This window comes from Mercenaria mercenaria, chromosome 5, assembly GCF_021730395.1.
Source record: "Mercenaria mercenaria strain notata chromosome 5, MADL_Memer_1, whole genome shotgun sequence".
Classification (NCBI taxonomy): domain Eukaryota; kingdom Metazoa; phylum Mollusca; class Bivalvia; order Venerida; family Veneridae; genus Mercenaria; species Mercenaria mercenaria.
This window is the reverse complement of record NC_069365.1, coordinates 47,020,185-47,045,059: the sequence shown is the minus strand read 5'-3', so window position 1 is coordinate 47,045,059 and position 24,875 is coordinate 47,020,185. Positions and strand designations below refer to the sequence as shown.

Here is a 24,875-nt window from a genome sequence, read left to right as displayed (position 1 = left end):
AAACGACGTTTGCAAACCCTTGATTTGTTGTCTTCTTTGCTTAACCATATTTATTTATGACGATTTAGTAGTATGTTTGACATCATAATATAATTTCAGATCAATTTTCAAAAACTGTTGCCCTCGTTTCTAAGATAAAAATTACTGCTAGCCAGCTCGTAATGGAATACATGGGCGATCACATGAAAGTAATGCTGGATGGACAAAATGACTGGAAAGAAAGGGATGGTGGTGTGATAAAGCGTATGGTGGTAAGGAAAAAGGATGTAATGAAATGACCTAATTGAAGAAGACTTAAACGATGACAACCATGCTTCGTAAGATAGAACCGAATTGCCTGTAACGTTGATGAAAGTACAGCATAAAATGTTGCATTATGTTGCGCAGAGAATAAAAGGTTAATAGTTGCTCTTTTTTATATTCTACATGATACAAACTAATTTCACAGTTGAAGGACCGGTAAAAAAATGGCAACCTAAAAGAAAAATCAAAACAGATGCAGGTAAGATAAGAAAAACCTTGTTAAAGAGGCCAAGGCAATTCCTTCTGCCTTAGAAAGCAGACAAGGAAAGGGAGGAATATGGCGAAAAATCTGAAAAAAACAGTGAAGAGTAAAAATGCACCATAGAAAATCAAATGCGGGTTATAAGAATCTTAAGGCGCTTTGATAACAAAAAAGCTTAAAAAGAACAAAAGGGTGCGAAGAAGAAAAAGAAGTGAAAATGCTATAACTTTGGGACTAAAACGTCTTGCAGAATGTTGCTTTTGTTATTTTGTAGTATGTATGCCTATGTATGACTTAGTAGAGATTAAAATTGAAGCTATGGAATCCGCTTTGATGCTGAACTCGTGTTAGACACGTGAAATATGCGTGAAATGGAGAGCAGTAGGCTTTTAAAGGGAGCTTGTTTACATTTGTAAACTGATTCAGTATGTCACTAACAAGTATGTACATATTTAATTCGATAATATTTATTTATTATTAGCAAAAACAAAGCCAATGCATCATTTTTTTCATTCTGGACTTAAGGGCGTGAGAGGTGTTGCACTCTTCATTACCTCTCATGAACAGACTCAGTCAAACCGAGTCTGCTATTATTCTTCTTGGTTGCATTCTTTGCTTCCAAAGGAGCTTTTTACAGACTTTATTAACTATCACAGCAGCAATCTTTAAAGTGCCATGTGACGGGTGTAAAAAGTCTCCCCATACTTGGAGTCAGTGTTGTCATATTTTCTGGTCCTTTTGGAATCATAGAGTACATTCAACATATGTGTAATGGAGTTCCGCGTAAGCCGGTGCTAGGGGTCGTGAGAGGTGTTGCACTTTTCATTACCTCTCATGAACAGACTCAGTCAAACCATGTCTGCTATTATTCTTCTTGGTTGCATTCTTTGCTTCCAAATGATCTTTTTACAGATTTTAGTCTGTTGAGATCGAGTAATGTATAGCAATGTTTTATTCCTTCGTACTGACACTTATTTTATTTTTAATGTTATGTAATTAAACACTTATTGAATAATGGCCGGTCGGCGATGGTCAAAACATTTGGTACTCGGTCGTTCATACCTTGGAAAATAATGTTATGAAAGAGGCTTTGTGTATCAAGGAAGTTTATTTTAAAGGTCTCTAACTATTGATGTAAGTCTAAGCTTTGCACGTATTCTGAATAGGAGAAAGTATCTCTACCTCATAGTGTTTATATAAAACTTTTATTACGATGGTAAAGTCTTCATAACCGGGAAGCGGTATTATCAGTGATTCTAAGTATGTGTTATTTGTATTTTCTGCCAGTCTGTGAATGCATACAATCATAAAAATATCTATCAGAAATGAATTGTTCTTTTTCATTGGCAGGGATCGATCGGCGTTGCCTCAAGTGACATATGCTAGGTTTTCGCTTTTTCCACTATAGTTGTCATTTGAATATTTTAATAAAATTAAATCACTATACACTTTATAGTTTGAATGGTGCAGACCCCCTGTCTCCTTATGGTCTGGTATTAATTAATGATGGTGAAAACAGAAAACATACACAATCGAATGGAAACTCAAAACATACCTACAAGCTGGTCATTAAACAGCAGGTTTTTGAGTAAAGAAGAAATTGTAACAGAGTCCCCTAGTGACATTGTTAATACATAGACAATACAAAGTCGTCTACAGGGGCAGTATACTACGAACGTTTTTTTCTAAATTCTACCAACAAACTATCATATGTATAATTACATAACACTGTTATCAAAGAAGAAAGAATCAATTTAAGATGTCTTCAGTATCGTTATATTTTCTGATCCTTTGGGATCATGGAATCCACTCATTATCTTTGTGATAGAATTCCGCTTAAGCAGGTGCTAGGGGGCGTAAGGGGTGTTGCACATTCCATTACCTCTCACGAACAGACGTAGTCAAACCATGTGTGTTAAAACTTTGCTTGGTTGCATTCTTTGCTTCCAAAGGATCTTCTTATAGATTTTCTTGGCAATTACTTTTACATATTAATACATGTATTTAATGCGTTTCTACGTTTTGGACAGGTGAGGAAACAGAAAAAAAGCAACTGTATGTCATGCGCCCTGTGAAAATGCTTTATAGAATAAAGTCAAAAAGGGGCCAACTAAAAATATCTGACATTAAAATCCTCTAACAGTATGTGCATGTTCATTTCATATTGATGATGTAAACCAAAGCTTTCCATTTTGAAATTCTGTTATTGGTAATAACTTTTTGATATTTACCAGTATAATTACATCAGATAATTTTTTATTTTAAGTGTGGAAATAAAAAAGAACAACACAACTTATCATATAAAAAGGAGGTAATGTGTACCAGCCAAACTGGAATTTTAATTTTGGATCGCGTGACCTTAAGCTTTGAGCTAGTGGTCTAAATTTTGCACGTGACACTGTGAACTTGACCTTTCGGATAGGGGTGCGGATGTTACGAAAAATGTGTCGTCGTTTTATTGAAACATTTGTGCAAAGTTATATCGAACTTCTTGATAAATTGCAGAGTTATTTAGGGGACATGAAACAGACCCGGTTAACTTGACATTGACCTTTAACATTGAGATCTGGTATTGTGGGGAACATTTGTTTCAAGGAATATTGCAATTCCTTAATGAGTTTCAGAGTTAGTGTGAATAGGAATCTGGGTCTTGAGCGCGGCACGTCTTCTCATTATGAGGGACATTTGTGTCAAGCAATTTCAAAATCTCTATGTGATGGACAGAAGGACAGACGCAGTCTGTTTCTATATCCTTTTTTTGCTTCAAACCAGGCGACAGTCCATAAACTTTTCACAATAAGTTAACAATATTGAAAAAAGTTTTATTTTCCAAAACGTATTTAGTAAGTAAATTAAAACAAGAATCAAAATAAAAGCAGAATAAGTGTAGATAAAGAATAACTCTAATAACAGATTTGAATAAATACACATATAAATTTCATCTTAAAATATCACAGATATATTATTATAGCTCTTGTCGGCTTTTTACCACAGCTCCAACTAGAGCTATTACACGAAAGATTCATTTTTGGAATTTCTTGACTCATTTCTTTCAGAAATGTGTTCATTTCCTCTTGGGCTTTCCACAACACCAGGCATGTTAGTTGTGGAAAGTTCTGGCGTGCATGTCATGGTAGAATAGCCAAGCTCTGATGCTTGTCTTGAAGCAGCAATCGTCTGCTGACGTTGCATTTTCCAACCCACAGCTGTCATTGGAGGGCGAGGAGGGAGTGGTCCACGCCTCTCCCAGTAATCAGCACGTTTTAGAAGATAACCACGTCCGTGCTCGGCCAAACCTTGTGAATGTAAGAATTCTTGCGATTTTGGATCTGAAGAAATAAAAAGTTAGTTAGAATAGTTGTTACAATGTTCCTGTTTCATTTAAAATGTCAAATTGGGAACACGCAGTCTTCCTATATCATTTACATCCAAATATAACCAATTTTTTTACCTATTTACTTATTAAATGATTGCAAAGTTCAAGTTAAGAAAGTATAATATTAAAAATTATTAAAGACAACAACAGTGAATCGGCAGAATACTTTCACACACTGTTTGGTTGGAAAAAAGAGAAGACTTTTAAATACATAATTATTTCGGATTTTCATATTGACAGCAAAGATATTGCCTAGCAATAAAGGTCCCTTACTGCAAGGGACATTAGACATATTTACTGCAACAGCTGATTGAAACTTGTCTTAATTCTAGATAATCCATTGTCTATAAGCCAGTTTTCATAAGAAAACAAAATAAAAGCAGCAACTACTTTTTTGTGACTATTGAACAAACAGAGAGCCTGATTGGCGAACAGAAAATAAACGGGCGAAACATAATAATCTATATATTCTATATATTGCTTTCTACATATGCTCCAGGTATGAAGAAAAAATGCCTTGTAATGTTATGTCAGAATCCACCATTTGTGACTGACAGAACGACAGACAGATGGTCGACCGGACAAACACACGGATGAAATAAAACAAAATAATGTTCACCACAGTATTTATCTATTAAATTTTACGAAAAAAACTTATGTACTTTATAAGTTATCCTATATATCCACTTTTCTTCTCATATTTTTGGATTATTTGTCGCCACAACAACCACATGTGTTGCCATAGCAGCAAGAATAGAAGGACGAGTATCTCTACATATGTAATCTATCCATGTATTAAGTTTCATACGTTTTAAGATATTGCAAAATCCCGCACTATCACTTCTTGACGTATTTTAAAAATTTCTTTAATGCATTTCTCGCCATAGCAACAAATGAAAAAAATCTAACAAAATCTCCATATTGCAAATTATCCAAGTACCAAATTTCATGAAAAAATTTAAAAGTTATTGCAGGTTTCCTTTTTGAGAGACAGAATGATGGACGTATGATAAACCCTTTGTCCCCAGCGATGAAACACAGGTAGGGGGCTAATAAAGCAGTATTCAAATTTATTATGAACACAAAATGTACATGTTTCAAAGAAAAAGTCATCATTTTTGTTAAATCTAGTAATAGTAACGATGGTTAACCGATTGCTTCGTGTCATATTTTGACACCAGAAAAAGTGAATAATTAGATGTTACATATTCCAAAGAAAATGTCATCAATTTTGTTAAATCTAGTAATAGTAACGATGGTTAACTGATTGCTTCGTGTCATATTTTGACACCAGAAAAAGTGAATAATTAGATGTTTATTTTGTAAGACTGAATACCTTTTGATTCAACGTAATTGTCAAAATACTTCTTGTCTTTGTACAATTCTTCCAGTAATCGTCTTAACCTATTATCATCTATACTTGTCATCTCACTGCATCGTCCATCGTTGCTCCTAGCAACCAAACTATTATCTGACGGATATCTATTTCCTTCCTGTTGCTCATTGTCTGCCTGTTCTGCATTATAATCTTGTACTTGCAATGGCGGCGACTTAACATCTCTCTCGGTGGTTGATGCACCGTGCAAGTTTTCAAATGACTCTAGGTCACCAGGTCGTCGAATGATAGTGAACAAGGGTATTTTCTGTTGCTAAAATGCGAAATATATTTCAATCAGTTTACGTTCCTCTCTGCTAAATTGTCTAAACTTATCTCTCCTTGAAATGTGAAAATCGTAACAACAAATTCATGGATCGAAGAGATCTGTATGAGTACTACTAAATATGAAGATTTTAAAAGCGTTGGAAAAAAACCCCTAAATTTCATGTCCTTAGGAATCATGTAAGGAAATCATCAAGCTGGCTTGCAGAATGTGAGTGGTTCTACACAGGTACCCCCGCACGCCTGAAATGAGCCGCGCCATGAGAAAACCAACATAGTGGGTTTGCGACCAGCATGGATCCAGACCAGCCTGCGCATCCGCGCAGTCTGGTCAGGATCCATGCTGTTCGCTAACAGTTTCTCCAATTCCAATAGGCTTTGAAAGCGAACAGCATGGATCCTGGCCAGACTGCGCGGATGCGCAGGCTGGTCTGGATCCCTGCTGGTCGCAAACCCACTATGTTGGTTTTCCCATGACACGGCTCAAATATTGCTCAGTTGGGGATCTGAGGTCTTCCTCAAACTCACAACCCTCCAAAAGTAATGCTGAAATGTTGCCTACAGAACTGAATTGTGTCAGTAGGTGTAAATGGGTAAGGCAACGTTGTTCTAATGTTATTTTTGTCTGATAATTATAAGCATTTCAATATTTGGTCAAAATGACAGCCATTTTGTATCCATGGCAACAGAAAACAAAAGGACGGATTGCGCTTTTGGTGCGTGGCATTCCCTGTTTGATATTTCTCTTTGTTTTTACATATAGTTTAAGGTATTATTTATACTCTGTCTTTATTTAGAAAAATAAATTCTCTAATTTTTTCAAGCTACAATGAAATATTAAAGTGGTATTGTGCGCATCTTACTGCACATAGTGTTTTGATGAATGTTTTATACAAAATGTAAAAGCAATTTTCGGTTGCTTGCATTTAAATGTGTTTAATTAATGATAATGCCGCACAAGTATTTGAAGTTGATCCGTTAGAAATTAAGAAATCGGACTAATAAAATAATAGTTCTTTTTTTTTCAAACTTATACGCAGTGATCTCCCTTACCTATAGGTAGAGATTTCTGAATTCGAAGGGAAGCAACTCCTGCGTGCAGTTTGACTTTTCTTAAAAAGACTGCCCCAGTCAAAATAAGAAACGTCATATTTGGAAACTTATTATTCTCCGTGGCTAGCCATTTCTTTTAAATACAGACTGCAACATATTTTTTTTTCAATAGTGACACGATTTTAAAATTTCTTTCAGCGTTATGAATGGTGGGTGGACAGTGGCTTTTCATATAAAATAAACTTATGATTAGACATTCCTTCCCTTTTTTGCCCTTTAAAATAATAAAAAAAATATTTGTGGACGTTCTTGTTACACATTGTAGAGGAAATCCTTGGCTTCGTGTAAAATAGTTTTAAGTCCTGCTTTATTTCATACAAGTCCCATACCTTTTCACACTCAAACCTCAATATACTGAAACCATGTGTTTGAATAGATACTCAAAAACTTGTTGCTACATTAGTACATACCTTTAATTCTGGACAACCGCGCTCACGTATGCAAATTCTCCCGTCGTCAGTAAAATACGAATGTCCTCGGTCATACCTAGAGTGAAGTTCATCTCCCTAGCAAAGAATAAAATTTCCTATTTAGTTTTTTACCCTTACCCTGCTAAATTTCTATAATGAACTTGTCCTTCTTTCAATTTGGACAGTACCATTAACAGCTAAAAGGAGTGCTTAACAAAAAGATACTGGCTGAATGGCGAACATATCAGATCATGATTTACACTGGTTGTAAAGGCAGAATCAATAGTGTTCAGCATGATATCGGTCAACATTCTCAATGACATTGTTTATATCAATATTATTACAAATGTATCTTTTTAAAACACATAATATCTCTTGACTGACTTATTATACAAGCGTGTATCAATATATAAAGTTTTTAACAAAGACACTTAAATAAAACTTCGAGTATTCACTTACATGACCTTCATGCACTTCATTTATTTCCCCACCTGATTCCACAAAAGCCTCTTTTGGTGCAAAAGGTCCTGTCAATATAAAGAAATAAGCTAGCAGAACTTGTCTTATACAAGGAATAAATCTAACTCATACAACATTTGTATTTGTAATTTATTGCAAGACATATAACTCACTAAATTCTACATCTTATAATGACATCTATACACCTATATTGATTTTATACATTACACATCTACTTACCTGTCTGTATGAATATCACATATTGAAGTTTGATGCTTTGTAATTCATTTCTTAAGGCAACTAAATATTATAGTATGTACTTTGAGTACTCACTTTCTCCAGCATTCAATTTATCTTGGAGATTTTCTAAAATTCTCCGGTCACTTTGCAGACCATCTCTGTACATTTGCCATTGTTCAGCGTCTCCTGCGGTTGGTGTTTTACGTTGTGCCCAAGGACTGCCCTGTACGAAACGTCCGCTCCGAGGATTAAGCGGACTTACACCGCCAGGACCTCCTGCACTTAGTGTGCCCGGCTGTAAAAGTATGTTGTTAGAAAAATTATTACGCATGAACCATTAATAATTTAGTTATGGACAACATCAGAATTTAACCACTGATTAAAAGAAGCTATTTTATTTTTAAAACCGTCACTTTTCATACATTGAGGCTCGCGCTTCGTTATCTGCTTGTGATGTTTTATTTGATGTCTAACAAAATTGGCATCTGATTAAATACAAACAAATAACGTTGTGTGAAAATCGTTTTCGTGGCGCCAATATGCTCCCAAAGTCCCGAATAAATATTGACTAAGGTTTGTTTTTCAAAACTGTACAGTTGAATAAGGTAAATATGTTTAAGTGATTATTTAGCACTAAACCTAAATAAGAAGAATAATCAAATATAGATTCTTTTAACTCGTCTACTATCAGAAAGGCGTAACTGAATTGACTGTATACTAGTGTTTTGCAATAACAGTCGATTATTAGACATACGACCTGTATGGCATGGCTGACAGCACGAGCTGTCGGGTCACGCTTCTTTTTATAGAAACTTTCCTTCCACATTAAACGTTAAATTAGCTTAAATAAGTACGCAAACAGGTATATGGTATATATGAATGAGTTATTCTTCACTCCTTGAGAAATTTTAGCATACATGCACAACGGTCAAATAAACGAGTGTTTTAACAGGCTCATAACTGAAAACTAACCGCCAAATGATCGTCATCTCCCCAAGCCTTCCTGACTTTAACTTCCGGTAATGTTCCCGGTGATCCTCTTGAACCAAGTTTTCTCTTTTTCCTGAACAGTCTCTTATTTAATTGTCGCCTTATGGCCGATCCAATATCACGCCGTCCCTGGAACCAAAGTCGGGCAATTTTGAGCATTTACAATTGTTTGTAAAAGCCAGTTACTTTCAGTATATTTATACAACACACAAAAGGGTTATCCCTGATCCTTGAAATAGCCTCTTTTATATCACAAATCACTTAGTTTAGATTTAGGTTGTTTGTTTAATGCATTTATCCTATCAAGTGCACTTCAATTAGTTGTCAAGCGAAAAACCTTACAGAATCGTAAAATTAAAATGTTTACACATGGAAAGAAAAAGTAAACAAGTCCTTAAAGACCGGTATTATACTTAAAACATAAAAACACTGTACAGTTATAAGTAGTACAATATCCCTTCTGTAACTTTGATAATCAACTTTCAAGTTTTTGAAATAATTGTTCTTTTTTTTCTCTCGCGCCATTTAGTGCGAAACAACTACACACTAATATGATTATAATGACAAAACAATCATACTCTTTTATTATATTCCAGGTCAGCGTCCGGAATAGTATCTATATCTTCATCTGGTACAGAGAACCCAACATTCCTTCCATCTGTTCTTACTCGTTTCTATAATGGATAAATTATAGTATTCAGATTAACATTAGGAATACTCTATTTGTCCAGGCAATTAAGTGTGCTTTGAAATGAACGGTACATCTCATAGGTACATCGTGTATTTGGCGATTTTCTATACTCTTTGAAGTGTTTTCAAATACAGAAATGTCAAACTTGTAATCAATCATGTCTGTATTTAAAAGTCAAAATTATGAATTATACGTGTATGATATCTAGATTCAATCCTTCTGTTTGATACATATCTAGATATTTAATCTAGAGTGCCTGCTTCCATGACAGAGAACATGATCATTTGCTATGCCATTCCAATGCCATTACTTTCGCATTGATGTTTCCAGTTACTTTAAGAGAACACAAGAGACAAACTTACAAGTACACAAGCATGAGCAGACAGTATTAATTTTCAGTTTTGCAAATGAATGCCTTACACAAATGTAGAAAGATATTTACATTGCTGAAACTAAAGAATAATCAATAATTCTGTTGTAAACTCTCGAAATGATATAGACAGAAACTCACCAAGTCGGCAGACGACGGCAACCTTGTACCAACAGATAAACGCCCACTTTTCCCACTGTGTGATCTACGAGCGCTACTCGTTTTTCTCCGCAAAGGCTTTTGATCCGGCTTTGGTCCAAACTCGTCTTCAATATATCCCTTTTTGAAAACATCAATTAACCATTATAGAATAATTTAAAGGCTCATCGAACACTCTAACTAAACAGTGCATAAAATTTTCGATGCCATTTTAATAAATCGCTTCAATTTTCCCTGTTCCTTTATGTCCTTAAATTACATATATATGGATAAATAAGGTCAATTAAAAACCAATATTTCATCAGAATTAAGATATTTGAAATATGATACCAGATGATTAGTACAAATGCTAGATTTGAAGAGATAAGTTTGAAATGGTAAAACTATATTATATAAGATAAGAAAAGTACCCCTAACGGTCGGCCCTTGTCATTCCGTTTAAGTCTTGGTACTTTGAATATCTGTCCAAGTCGTTTTCTATACGTAAACCTGCCTGTATGAGGATCATAAACGACCGTGTTATCTAGTCTTCTCTGAAAAATATTGTGTTAGTAACAGTCAGAAGTATTGGTCATTAGACAAGCAAATGTATGTTTATAATTCAGTACTGTTCCTATCTGACAATCTCGATTCAGAAACATAAAATAATACATAAATAAAGTCTAATATTAAAATTTTCAAACTTGATTTAACTTTTAAATCAAACAGTCATGCTCAATTTACGAAAACTGCTTTCAGATCTCTTCTGTAGCTCTTCATCCAGTTTTAAGACTATGATATAATTTATTATAACAAATAGAAAATATCTTACAACAATTCGTCCATTTTCATCCCTACTAAACTGTGGTCTTAGATTCATATCCTCATCAAATAACATGTTAACAATCATTTGTTGTTGATCATGTGTAAGTAGCACATCTATATCACCCTCCTCTTCGTCCATTCCACTGTCTCTATCACTAAGCTTGTCTATATCGGTATCACAGAAATCACTCAGATCTTCCTCATTTTCCTTTCCATATAATGTTCTTTTACTCTTTTTCTTCGATTTTCGACCTTTCTCATTCAGCGAGTCATCTGTCATATCAGAATGTTCTTTAACAAGAATGGTTTTTGCTTTGTTTAAATGGAATTTAGAATTTGCCACAGTGTCAGCTTTTCCCTTATCATCACCCGTGCGTTCGCGATCAGACTTGTCTTCTTCTGCTTCTTCTTCGTTGCCACTAGCACCACCGGTCTTTGATTTGCCTTTCTCTTTAGTTATGTCTTCATCAATATCCATTTTCATAATGTGCTCGTTAAGTCTTCGTTTTGATTTTCGTTGATCTATATTGTCTGGATCTTCCACTGAGACCATACTATCTACAGATCCAGCACGTTTAAGCATTTTCTGCCTAAGATATTCAGAATCAGCGTTACTTATGTCATCACCGTCACCTCTTTTCTTTCTTTTATCATGTTTTGTCTTTTTAACACGCACTGGTATTCCGTCAGCACCTATAATTTCCTCCTCACTTTCTGAGGAAAAGTCGCTGTTGAATACACTGCTCATTTCCTGAAAAGTATTAAAGTAATACAAACTGTTTCATAATTTAATAATTATAGGATTATAGAGGAGAATTTGGAGGTTACAAAAAACAGTTTATATACATAATTGTTCTATTTTATAAAACTCCAAACATAAAGGACGTCAAGACACTCGGGATCCTTTAGAATGATATATTATATCTACTTGCTTCTTGAAACACAAAAGTTTTTCTCTTATATAATAAATATCATAACACACATAGGTCTAATACGTACGTCATTAATTCTAAACGAGTCTTTATCAGCCTCGGGATCGCTCCAGTAATGTTGCTCATCTAATATATGTTCTATGTGTTTCTTGTTCTCATACTGTTTCATGAATGGAGCCTCCCTGAGTCCCCTTCTCCTAATCTCGTCATCAGAGGACCCTATCTCATCATCTGAGTCGAGCTGACGCTTGTCTCCTTTGATGCCCTTGCCACCAAATCTTTTCGTCTTTTTCTTTGCCAGTTTCTTCATTTTCTGCTTCTTGCTTTTACTGTTTATTTTTTGTCTCTTTCGTTCTTCCTCCTCCCGAGATACCAGAACCGTTGTAAGGCCTCCCTTTGTCTGTTCAATGCATGCGGATGATAAAATACATTAATGATGTACTAAGAAGAGAAAAAAAATAAAATGAATCAAAGCTTCTCAGTAGCTGGTTTTACATGTTTGTAAACTTACTAATCAAAACTGGAAATTCACAGCTACTTGCATTTTCAGATACTGTATACATACGAAAGATATTTCTGTAATGTGATACTTTAATGATGAATTCATTTATTTTTCTTTGATACTTTCATATATATATATAAAAAAGTTCAATATATTAGCTGTGAAATAAACTCTTTTGCGTTCCCAAAATATATATTATGCATGATTTCCACGTATTTCTTCAACAAGTTTAAAGTATACAAAATATAAAAGAATTCTTCATTTTACCTTACTTGGTTTTTCAGTGATTTGGTAATTGACTAAAACTTTATTTGTAAATTCTTTTATAAATAATACACCAAAACACCTATCTACATAATTATAATTGTAACATTTAAATTGTATTGCAATATCAAACGATTTACAGAGGTTCTACCGCCTTAAACATTGTTTTGGGGCGCATTTGGTGTCTTACTCCGCCATTATAAAATGCTGGAGACCCGTCATATGTAATAAAGACGTATTCACCGTACATACCGTGTTATCTTTTCCCTTTTTTAAGCCAATTAGCCGACGTTGAACTTCGGCATCATCTTCATCTGACGAAATATGTTTATGCTGCTTTGTTTCTGCATCTGATTCCTTTATAGAAATGGAAACGAAAAAAATTGACGGATAAATATGCGTTGAAGTGATCAAGGGGGAAATAATGAAAATGTAACATAGAACCAAAATGCCAAAGTATGAATTATAAAGAGTGGGAACAAAATAGGTTATATGTCTAATTGTAAAATAAAAATAACTAAATGAAAATATTTTACTAGAAATAAATAATTGAGTAAACGAGTAAAAAAAGTTGGTAGTTCCTATAATTCATTTCTTAATCTACTTATTTCAATAAATAGACGGTGATAACAGCATGTAAAAACTGTATTTAAAGTGCTATTGTGCAACGTTGATTCTTAATTAAAAAAAAAGTTCTTGGGGATAATTATGTATCATCGAAGAAATTTCAAGCAACTTTTAAATAATACTGTTGATTCTCTTCTCGCGTGAATTTATAGCTGTTTGTATCTATCTTTTTTCTAAATTTGTCCAAATCTTCTATAGAAAACAAATAACAGATAACAGATTCACCGGACAGTATTGCAGATTAAGTATAACACATGGTTTGATATTAATCAAAACTGATTGCAATAAACGTGTGTTAACCTTTTGACTTTCTGTGTCTTCTTTCTCTTGCTTTTGTTCCTGATCCTTAAATAAATATGAGAATGATAATGTCATATATTTCCATTGAAATGCTGTCTGTTAAGTCAAAAATGTACTTGAAAGGACAGCCGTTATTAAACATATAACATAACTACACTCAATAGTTCTGTAGAAATTTTAAAATGACTATGTTGTAGAAATCAATTTTAAAGTAACATAAATCTTAAATAAGTCTGGATTCCAGTGGTTAAGGGCAATGCCCGTCATCTCTGGGTCTAGCCTCGCGGACGGCCGGTGATCACATCCGGGTGCAGGTCTAAATTTGAGGACCGTACTGCCACGGACACCTGGGTTCCCCCGCTATTTAAAGGTTATTTAACATACGCGCAAAAAGGTTCCGCTTTCGGCTGAAACAAAAATCAAATTATGATGGATGACATCTTGAGGGCCGTGTCGGTAATGTTAGTCTCCTTTAAGACAGGTCTAAAATAAAACAAAAGCAAAAAGGACATTGTCAAAGCATGCTTTTTTACAAGAAACTGGGACGGAAATAATGACTACACCATTGTGCCAGTCTCGACACCATTTAAACAACATGGAATAGAAGTAGTATACATTAAAACTTGATGCCAAATACCTCTGATTTTGTGTCCTCGTCATCTGGGTTTTCCTGTGCTGGTTCATCCTAAAGTATAATAGGCATTAGTCACTTGCTGCTATAGAAGCAAATAAAGTTCATAAAGTATATGCATCGATGCAAAGCTTAATAAATCTATTGCAATTACTACAAGGTAAAACTAGAGCTGATTTTGAGAAAAGGGCATGTCTCACACAACTGCCTAATCATCGGAATAGTAAAAAAGTACACTTCAGGAGTAAGTTTTGGTTCAGAAAAGTACTCTTCAGTAATTCAAAGGGCCACTCGATTCAGTAAGTTTTGGTTGAGTGATTCAAAGTGGTTTGGGTGAGTGGTTTGGACCAGTAATTCAAGGGACATAATTCCTAAGTGCCTAAGCCGATTTGGTTAGTTATCGAACTTGGCCGAGGACTTATTGGCAAACACATTTAGTTTAAGTTTGGTGAAGATCGGATGAGAACTGTTCGACTTAGAGCGCGGACAAGATTTGTGACAGACGGACACACAGACAGGAGTAAATCAATATGTCTCCCACCACATTCATGTGGGAGACATAATAAAATGACGTCATTGCATGTTTAAAATAAACGTGACAGATTTGTAAAGCTAGTTTATGAATGATGTGCATTTTGTTTGAAACTTTAGTTGTAATTATTAAAATTATCTACATCGTATCTGATTTTTAATTAGAAATTGGTCGATTCCAATTTTCCCCAAGACCGCCAAAAGTGACAGCTCATATTCTTTTTAATGCGTAACTGTCCATTGTATATGTTACAAGCACTTGCTGAAAATATGCTGACACATTTTAATTTAACATAGACTAAAATTGACCCGGGATTATGATGCTATTTTTGCGCTTCAAGATTCAAGGAGGGCAGAATTTATACGCGCTAGGTTCCTGAATATGGCGTCTCTGGGCTATCATCAAGTGTGTTGGATATATATGTCTGATAAATTATATTGACAGTTTTCATTTAGGTTTTGTCACTTGTTTTCTTTTCTTCAATTATGCCTTATAGTCGAGCGTGATTTATAAGCAGAACTGGACGTATGCGTCAAAGTGATACTAAGATATTTTCTATTACGACCTAATATATATTCGAATTACTACAGTAGATAATATATAAATTGACAAATTATATAGCATTTCATATTTCTCAATACGAAAATCAGCGCATCTATTAACTGCCGCTTTAAATCAAATTTAAATAGTTATTGATCCTTTATATGAGATTTAAACAAACGAACACTTGAATTCATATAAAGGCCATTAGGAAAAACAATATGGAAGCTCAGTGTTTATACAGATTCTACAAGTGTTTACTTTTCAATTACTCTATCATAAAGAGTTACTGTTGTCTACACTGCATGTTTACAAATGTAGCTGTTAAGATCAAAATGGGGATAAACAAATATATCACAGAGAGGACAAGAACCATGTTAAGGACTAATGATGAAAAATTCAATTGTCAAACTACATTTCGTTGATGGTTCACATTTCAGTTTTAGTTTGACTTGCAATTGCTATAAATGTTTAACCTTAACAACACTAAAATGATATTCGTAAACTGGCATTTTTACTAAGTGTTTACACACAGCATCAACATTTTGTAGTCTGTAAACAAAATTATGGTACCAATTTAATAAATCAACAATTAACATACATGTTTACTTATAAATCACTACATTAATCACCTTATTATCTACTGTGACTTCCAAGTCACTTTGCTGATGTCCTCCTTCTTCATCCTCCTCCTCCTCATCATCGTCTTCTTCGTCGTCGTCTTCTTCCTCCTTTTGTTCAGGTTCTTCATTATCTTCCTGTATGTCTGGTCCCTTTTGAGAAAGTATCTCATCTTCTTCTTCTTCTTCTTCATTCTCATCAATCCTATCATCCTCTTGGTTTCCTTCTTCATGAATATCATCTTCTTGATTATTCACCATTTGCTCATGATCCTCATTTTCGCTTTCTTGGTCTTCTTTTTCGCTTTCTAAATCTTGTTGTTCTTCTTCTATATCCTCAGCTGTTTCTTTTTCACTTTCAGCTGTTTCGCCTTTAACATTTTCATCTTTAACATCTTCATCAATATCTACCTTTTGTTCTGGCTCATGATCAGATTCGTCAGCCTTTTCGCTCGCCTGATCATCAACTGGCTCCTCTGGTTCCTCTATTTTGTCAGGTTCATCTTCTTTATTTTCGTCAGCTATATGGTCCTGTTGGCATATTCATACATATTACAAGTATCTTGTACGACTATATTAATACAAACTCTTCTACAATTCATCAACTTTAACAAATAAGGAGATCTACTGGTGTAAATATCTTTTATTATTGGGAGAGAACAATTGAAATTTATTAGGAGCTCATGCACTTTCATATAAATTCATAAGAAATTTGCGCACTTCTGAATCCACGACTGGATGCTTTTCAATTGAAAATAAAATGAACTAACTCTTGTGTTGAATATTCCTAAACTAGCGGAAAGGAAAGCCCTCATTATTTATAAGATGTATGTGCACAATTTTAACTTTTTTAGATTATTTTTCTGCAAGTTAACCAGTAAAATATCTTAATAAAAGTTGTTGCAACACTTTTTGTGATGAAACAGCTTTAACTTTTTCAAATAAATGAAAATTACTTTGCAGTATACATAAATACTTTCGAAATATAAACACAATATATTTCATTCCAACACGACCAGATTTGTTTTACAATCGAACAAAGCAGAAAGAAACAATTAAATTATTACGTCATAGCGTCGCGCTGGAAAAACCCACACAAAACAGGCAAATACTAAATGTGGATATTGTCATGATAATCCTTGACAACATGTAAAATCGAAATAATATATCTCAAACAGTGATTTATTCTTCAATGAAATCGTTGTTAGTCGTTTAGATACGTGATATTATATCACTCGGGATGCTACCTCATGACGTATTTATTTCGCATCTGAACTCAAAACAATGATTTAATTCAACGACAGATCACTGTTTGGGATAAATTATTTCTTCAGTCATGGACAAGTTTATAACAAGAAAAACTAACATAATTTTTATAGACACATGTATCGTGAAATAAAAATGTGTGGTTGCCAGTAGCAACGTACCTCCTCGCTTCTCTGTGACAGCGGCTGGTCTTCATCAGGGGGTATTGTACTTGGAGGCAAATCCGACATCCTAGACCGCTATAACATGAAATTATTTTTAACACATATCCTTTCTATATATCAACAAATCAATGTGACAAATCCCCTTTGATAACGTTTAAGTCAGTAAAAACCTCGATATGTTTACATTTAAAGACATTTATCTGTTTAGATGTAATGAAGATCAGTTAATGCTATATACAGCAACCTTTTTCGATGACATGTTTCCAATACATCCTTTTTAACAAATACCGTGTGCATTTATGTTAAAACATCTTTAAAATTGCACTAATCTTTTAACAATATCAGTGCTTAAAGCGGTATTGAAATATATTCCAAAACACTCAAAATATTTCCTTCAATACGGAGAATATACAGCGAGAGCCACTTGAACTAGGTTTTAATTATGATAATAGATGAGACGAGCGTCGATATACTACATTTCAATGAAAATCTTCTGCTCCATTGAAATTAAATTCAATTCACCACTCTAAAGCAAATATAAAACCTGAATTCTCATAAATAATCAATTGATCACCACAACCGATATAGTTAGAAACCTTGAAATCATAAAATATAAAAATAAAATTTACATTGAAAAGAATTTTGTGTAACTTTTAGCGTTGTTATAGTAAATAATTGGAAGGTAAACTTATCGCACGGCAATTAATGAATAAATACGTGATATCAATAAAATAATGACTGGGCGGTAACGGCTGGTGTTTTGCTGTAGGGACGGCAGTTTAAGCTTTTAAATGACGGAAACATTTAAAGGGAGTTAAAGATACCATTACTTTAATTTATAAGGCAACGCTTAAACAAGTCGTACTAAATTCTCATGCTTTTTGATAGTTATAATTTAAACATGAAACTATTTCTTACTTTGGAGACTTGTGTGCGTTTGCTAAATGACTTGCTAAATGCTACAAGTATCGATCCGAGAACTGTTACAGTCTTAATGTATTGCGAGTTTCTACTTGGATATTCAGCTTTTAACCATAAACTACTTTTTCAATTGATCGAACGATTCGTCACATTCTTTGTATCATAATTTGGTATACTAACGAATTTATAGCAAGATATTTATTTGCGTATTCTGTTAATCAGCCGAGTAGACGGCCGTTATATCAAATATCTATTGTTTTACTCTGCAATATCGATGCTATGGCCTCTAAATCTGTTATGACTGGGGCTAGGTGTCTTTGAAGAAAAATACCTAAACAGACTGATTGACCTTGTCCATATAAAATATGAAAGGCTATTTTGATGAAATTAAAACACTCCCTGTGGGTGAACAAATATTTTGAAGAATAGATAGGGAGTAATTTTTTACCATGAAAGTCCATTGAAAAATCAATTTGAGTGTCTAACGTAAGACGTAATCTGCTAAACGCTATTATCAGACAACATGTTATATCGCGAAAATATGTGACAAATCGAACTGGGGAAAAAGATTAATATATTTGATATTATATAGTAGTTTTATGCAAAATATAGCTGACCTTGTCGAGTTCGCAAAATCATTAAATCTAAAGGATGCACTTGAAAAGATTAAAAATGCGGTATTTATAAGATAGAACTATTTTCATTACTCAAAACGAATGTTAACGTTTCGAACTATTTTATTACCCAAAACGAATGTTAACGTTTCGATTCTTAAAAGAGCAAAATAGATACCAGTGGTGCAAGCTTTGGTCGCGGTACCATGACAAAATAAGATATACAACAAAACGATATGGCTCGCATTAAAAATAATGTACGGCTGCACAATAATTTTAAAGTACACTATCTATAGACAAGTGAAGTACAGATTAAACGAACTATCCCAATTTCAATTGATCATTGTAGTTTGAAGATCCGGCTATACGAAATAAATTGCCTCATATCATGCATCGATAATTATAGACCTTGGTTAGTGACAGAAATACAATATTTAAATCTATATACTACTCTTGAATTTAATCCATTAAGCTAATATATCATTTTGTTAACGTGTTTAATATTGTATGAAACAGAAACTATTTTCATTGAAGATAACATCATATCCGTTACACTGGCATAGATTTGTATTATATAAATATCATATGACAGCGTGTGTGACATTGATATTGTCAACCCGTGGGCAGAATGTCACCCGAGGTGAAAGCCGAGTGGTGACATTCTGTTTCGAGGGTTGAAAATATCAATGTCACACAGGCTGCCATATGATATTTATTTTATTATACCGAACAAAATTTAGTACATAAAAATTTTTTAAAATGTTTTTTAATTCATTTAATTTAACAGTTTCATCTTTAGTGCGGTAATCGCCTGTGTACACATTGAATAGTGTACAAGGGAGGCAATCATTTGGCTAAACAATTGAAGCAGTTAATCGCCCTTAAATGACATTCAAAATATCAGCGCGGTCACATGACCTGACAGTCACTTTCGCTTGGTCACGTGTCGAAAAGGTTGAAAACGGTTTTGATAGTCAAAATATCTCTTTCTCGGGTAATGGGATTTTATCATTGTAGACAAAAGAGTGGTAGAATAACAGATTATATTACTATACACGTAAACACATCCAGTAATCGAAGTAGTTATGTACAATTATGTACCAAAATAACCGAATAACACAGTTAACCCGCCACTCGCTACTTTGTTGATATCTTTAAAAAAGTAAAGTACTTTTTTAGAAACTAAACATGTTTTATTCATTTTACTACTACACTTCACTTTTGAAAAAGTCACAAAAATACACGTAAGGGTTATGTGAATACCACTTATAATAAGACGGAGGTGTAGATTTTGATTTTGTACTAAAATGGTTAAATAATATCCAAATAGTAAATGTTCTTAATCAACAGGGCACGTCAACGACATTATCTTATTTTTGTTGTCATTTTCTTCCCGTATCATATTTAACGATAGTTTGTAAATTCTAGTCATTTTAGTATATATTTGTGACTTTTCAAAAATGGATTGAAGTGGTAGAATAAATAGCATATACTATGGAACGCCAGAGTTGTCTTATTTTTAAATGAATACGAGGTAAATTCCTTTTTAGAGTAGCATCTTCTCAAGATCCTGTTATGTCTTGTTAATTACTGTGTTATCATGTTGAGTAACAATGCTATCATGTCTAACGTATGTACTATTTTGTCTGAGTGACGTATTATTTTGTTAAACGGCCATCCTATTTTCTTAAAGCAACATGTTATCATGTCCAGTGAACTTACTATCTTTTCAGTGTGACGTACTATTTTGTTAAATGACCATCTTATTTTCTTAAAGCAATATGCTATCATGTCCAGTGTATATATGTTGTCTTGTCAGAGTGACGTATATTTTTCTTAAACGACCATCCTATTATCTCAAGGTAACGTACATTCTTGTCAGGGTGATGGACTATTTCGTCAAACGACCATACTATTTTCTCAAAGAAACATGCTATCATGTCCGGTGTATATATTATCTTGTCAATGTGACGTACTATTTTGTTAAACGATCATCCTACTTTTTTAAAGTAACATACTATCTTGTCAGAGTGACGTACTTTTATGTCAAACGACCATCCCATTTTCTCAGAGTAACATGCTATCATGTCCAGTGTATATACTGTCTTGTCAGAGTGACGTACTATTTTCTTAAACGACCATTCTGCTTTCACAAAGAAACATACTATCTTGTTAGAGTGACGTACATTTTTGTTAAACGGCCACCCTATTTTCTCAAAATAACATGCTATCATGTCAAGTGTATATACTATCTTGTCAGAGTGACGTACTATTTTGTTAAACAACTTTCCTATTTTCCAAAGTAACATGCTATTATGTCCAGTGAACATACTATCTTGTCAGAGTGACGAACTATTTTGTTAAACGACCACCCTATTTTCTCAAAGTTACATACTATCTTGTCAGAGTGACACACTATGTCCAGTGAACATACTATCTTGTCATGGTCGTTTCACAAAGTAGTACGTCACTCTGAGAAGACAGTATACACACTGAACATAATAACATGTTACTTTGAGAAAATAGGATAATAGTACGTCACTCAGACAAGATAGTATACACACTGGACATGATAGCATGTTAATTTGAGAAAATAGGATGGTCGTTAAATAGAATAGTGCGTTACTCTGACATGATAGTATACACACTAGACAAGATAGCACGTTCCTTTAAGAAAATAGGATAGTCGTTTAACAAAATAGTACGTCACTCTGACAAGATAGTATATACACTGGACATGATAGTATGTTACTTTGAGAAAATAAGATGGTCGTTAAACAAAAGAGCATGTCACTCAGACAAAATAGTATGTTAAATGGACATGATAACATGTTGCTTTGAGAAAATAGGACATGGTAGTTTAACAAAATAGTATGTCACTCTGACAAAGGTGTACATACATTAGACATGATAGCATCGCAACTCAACATGATAACACAGTAATCAACAAGACATTACAAGATCTTGAGAAGATACCACTCTAAATAAAGAAGACACTTCGTAATCATCTAACACAAGAATTTTGGCGTTCCATAATATACATCGACTTGTTGAAGTTTTGGTGTCGTATCATCAATATACTGATCTGATTCAAACTGTACATATTTTTAAAATGTTGTCAAAATAACAAGTGACCAGTTAGCTTTTTTGTCCAGCATATGTCTTTTCTTCCTCGTTAGTGTTGATGTAAATTAAAGAAACAGTAAGAAAACGTTCTCAAAATGAAGAAATATACATCCGAATATATAAAAGGAAAGAAATGCTAGTTATGCATTCATACTTCCCATTGCGATTATGAAGATTACTATTCGGTCAATAGATCGAGAGTATGATACACTTTAAGCTATTTTAATGGTACAAGAGGGGGAAAACCTGTAATATTGCAACATTAGGAAATAAACTCCATAATAACGTAAAACGGTGCGATGTAGGTACATGTTGTGCATACAAAAAAGCAAACTTATACTTTAGATTAAACAGCAACCAAGTAAATATCCATGTTACAATGTTAATACAGGGGTTAACACTTCATGCACTGAAGTTAATACAGTATTATATAAATCTGGCCTAACAAATTAACAGTTATAAGTATACGTTAAACAATTAAAAACATGAACAAAAAACAACAATTACTTGTACAGGTCTTGGAAAGGTCTGACTTTCTTATTGATATCATACCTATTATTCTTATCACGTTCGTCTATAAAACAGTTAATAGCAAAGAAAATTTGACAGAACCATTGAACATAGGAAATGTCCATAAAATTGTCATGATGCGCAAACAGAACTACTAACGAAGTTATTTTTGGCATGGGAAAATACAGGAATAATTTTATATATTCACATAAATGTATTACTGTTCTTCTCAGTGCCACATGCACGTCTGAGTGTTTGCTCTTTTAATAATACCGGCTATTAAATAAACATACATGTGCATATAATAATTGAATTAATAAACAGCAAGCAATGTGCTATACAAGGTAGTGCAAAAACCAAAATGAAAATAAAAAACAAACAAATAATGAAGAAAAAATTCATACATGAAAATATATGTGTAACTAAAATAACTATATTGCGTATATCTAGTTAAATGCAATTGCACCAAACTACCTACTTCTGTTTGTAGCTGAAAAGTAATTGAAATTTTCTTTCATTTTGACAACAACACCCTTATTCTATAAAATTTACAATTTACGTAACGCTTATGCTCACGTAAGTGGTCACGGTAAATTAGAGGTTTTACTAAGTTTCTTTTTCCTTAACCAATTCATGCATGACATGATTTAAATATAGAGCCTAATTGGACAGGTTCAGTTTAAATTATAGAACACTGCGTATCACAAAAAAAACCCGCAAGATATGTGAAGTACACATTTACTTTAAAGGTCAGTTTTCAAAATGTTGATTTTAACATGACCACTCATGGACCACTTAGATACAAAATCGTTTAAAGAAATAAAGAAACATGTATATAAACAACAAACAGTACCGTGCAGGTAAGGTATTAACAAAATACAGATTCAAAATAAAATAAATAAAAACAAGCGTTAAAATGCATTAGAAGACACGCCATTGCAAGCCAAACTAACACAAAACTCAAACAAAATAGTGCAGGGAGTAGTACCAGGGAATGCATTGTATTGACACTGTACTATATAGGGCATTAACTCCGAGAATTAATGTATACATAGTCAAGTCCTTAGTATCAATACATTGCCTTACATGCCACTGCAATCCATTATTTTTAAATACCTGTCCTGAACATGGTCTTGAATTTTTATCATCAATTTCTTTATCACCCTCGGCAGTAATTACCAGTTCATGTTCCTGTTCCTTTGTATCATCGTCAAGCTCATTATTCGAGTCTGTTCTCCCTGTGACGGGTGGTTCACTAACAAAAAAGAACAAACATTTATTCATTTATTTTTGTACAGAAGCATTTTATTAGAATATAGACGTGTTAAAATGAATACATCATAAATATTGGATTAGAGCAGTTTCCGCAAAGGGACATATTTCAATTTGTTATAAAATTAAAGTCAGGCACTGGTTATTTCCCTTTGACGCATGACGACATTGAAACCATTAAACTGAACTGGATTAAAGGGACATATTTCAATCTGTTATAAAATCAAGTCAAACACTGGTTATTTCCCTTTAACGAATGACGACACTGAAACCATTAAACTCAACAGGATTTAAGGGGACATATTTCAATCTGTTATAAAATCAAATCAAACACTTTTTATTTCCCTTAACTGGATTTAAGGGAACGCATTTCAATCTGTTATGAATTCCAGTCACACACTGGTTATTTCCCTTTAGCGCATGACGATATTAAAGCCATTAAACTCAACTGGATTAAGGGGACACATTTCAATCTGTTATAAAATTAAATCAAACACTGGTTATTTCCCTTAGGCGCATGACGATATTATATAAATATCATATGGCAGCTTGTGTGACATTGATATTGTCAACCCGAGGGCAGAATGTCACCCGAGGCGAAAGCATTCTGTTTCGAGTGTTGACAATATCAATGTCACACACGCTGCCATATGATATTTATTTTATTATACCAAAACAAAATTTTGTACATATTTTTTTTTAAATGTTTTAATGCATTTAATTTAACAGTTTCATCCTTAACGCGGTTATCGCTTGTGTACACATTGAATAGTGACGTCACTACTATAAGTACATATGTTGACAAGGGAGGCAATAATTTGGCTAAAAAAATTGAAGCAGTTAATTGCCCTTATATGACATTCAAAAACAGCGCAGTCACATGACCTGACGGTCACTTTCGCTTGGTCACGTGTCAAAAAGGTTGAACATGTTTTTGATAGTCAAAATATCTCTTTCTCGGGTAATACAATTATGACTGAATGGATTAGAGCAGTCTCCGCAAGGGGACATATTTCAATCTGTTATAAAATCAAGTCAAACACTGGTTATTTCCCTTTGGTGCATCACGACATTGAAACCATTAAACTCAACTGGATTAAGGGTACACATTCAATCTGTTATAAAATCAAGTCAAACATTGGTTATTTCCCTTTAGCACATGACGACACTGAAACCATTAAACTCAACTGGGTAAGAATAGTCTCCGCAATGTGTCAAACACTGGTCATTTCCCGTTGGCACTTGGCCACATTTAGTCTATTTAAATTGTCTGATAA

General features: G+C 33.8%; 1 protein-coding gene across 1 annotated transcript in view; it reads right to left on the bottom strand.

Annotated features, from left to right (window-relative positions):
• Positions 1–3,306: 3,306 nt before the first annotated feature.
• The window catches only part of LOC123558387 (uncharacterized), a 37,318-nt gene continuing 15,749 nt past the window's right edge, over positions 3,307–24,875 (bottom strand). The window contains exons 10-26 of the mRNA XM_053544580.1: positions 23,443–23,581; positions 17,153–17,230; positions 15,738–16,256; positions 14,040–14,087; positions 13,403–13,447; positions 12,728–12,832; positions 11,777–12,109; positions 10,785–11,528; positions 10,384–10,506; positions 9,956–10,093; positions 9,332–9,427; positions 8,736–8,882; positions 7,857–8,058; positions 7,524–7,591; positions 7,065–7,160; positions 5,218–5,530; positions 3,307–3,834 (exon numbers count right to left, since the gene is read on the bottom strand). Coding sequence (XP_053400555.1) covers positions 3,515–3,834; positions 5,218–5,530; positions 7,065–7,160; positions 7,524–7,591; positions 7,857–8,058; positions 8,736–8,882; positions 9,332–9,427; positions 9,956–10,093; positions 10,384–10,506; positions 10,785–11,528; positions 11,777–12,109; positions 12,728–12,832; positions 13,403–13,447; positions 14,040–14,087; positions 15,738–16,256; positions 17,153–17,230; positions 23,443–23,581 — 3,514 coding nt within the window. The 3' untranslated portion in view covers positions 3,307–3,514. The remainder of the gene's footprint in view (positions 3,835–5,217; positions 5,531–7,064; positions 7,161–7,523; positions 7,592–7,856; positions 8,059–8,735; positions 8,883–9,331; positions 9,428–9,955; positions 10,094–10,383; positions 10,507–10,784; positions 11,529–11,776; positions 12,110–12,727; positions 12,833–13,402; positions 13,448–14,039; positions 14,088–15,737; positions 16,257–17,152; positions 17,231–23,442; positions 23,582–24,875) is intronic.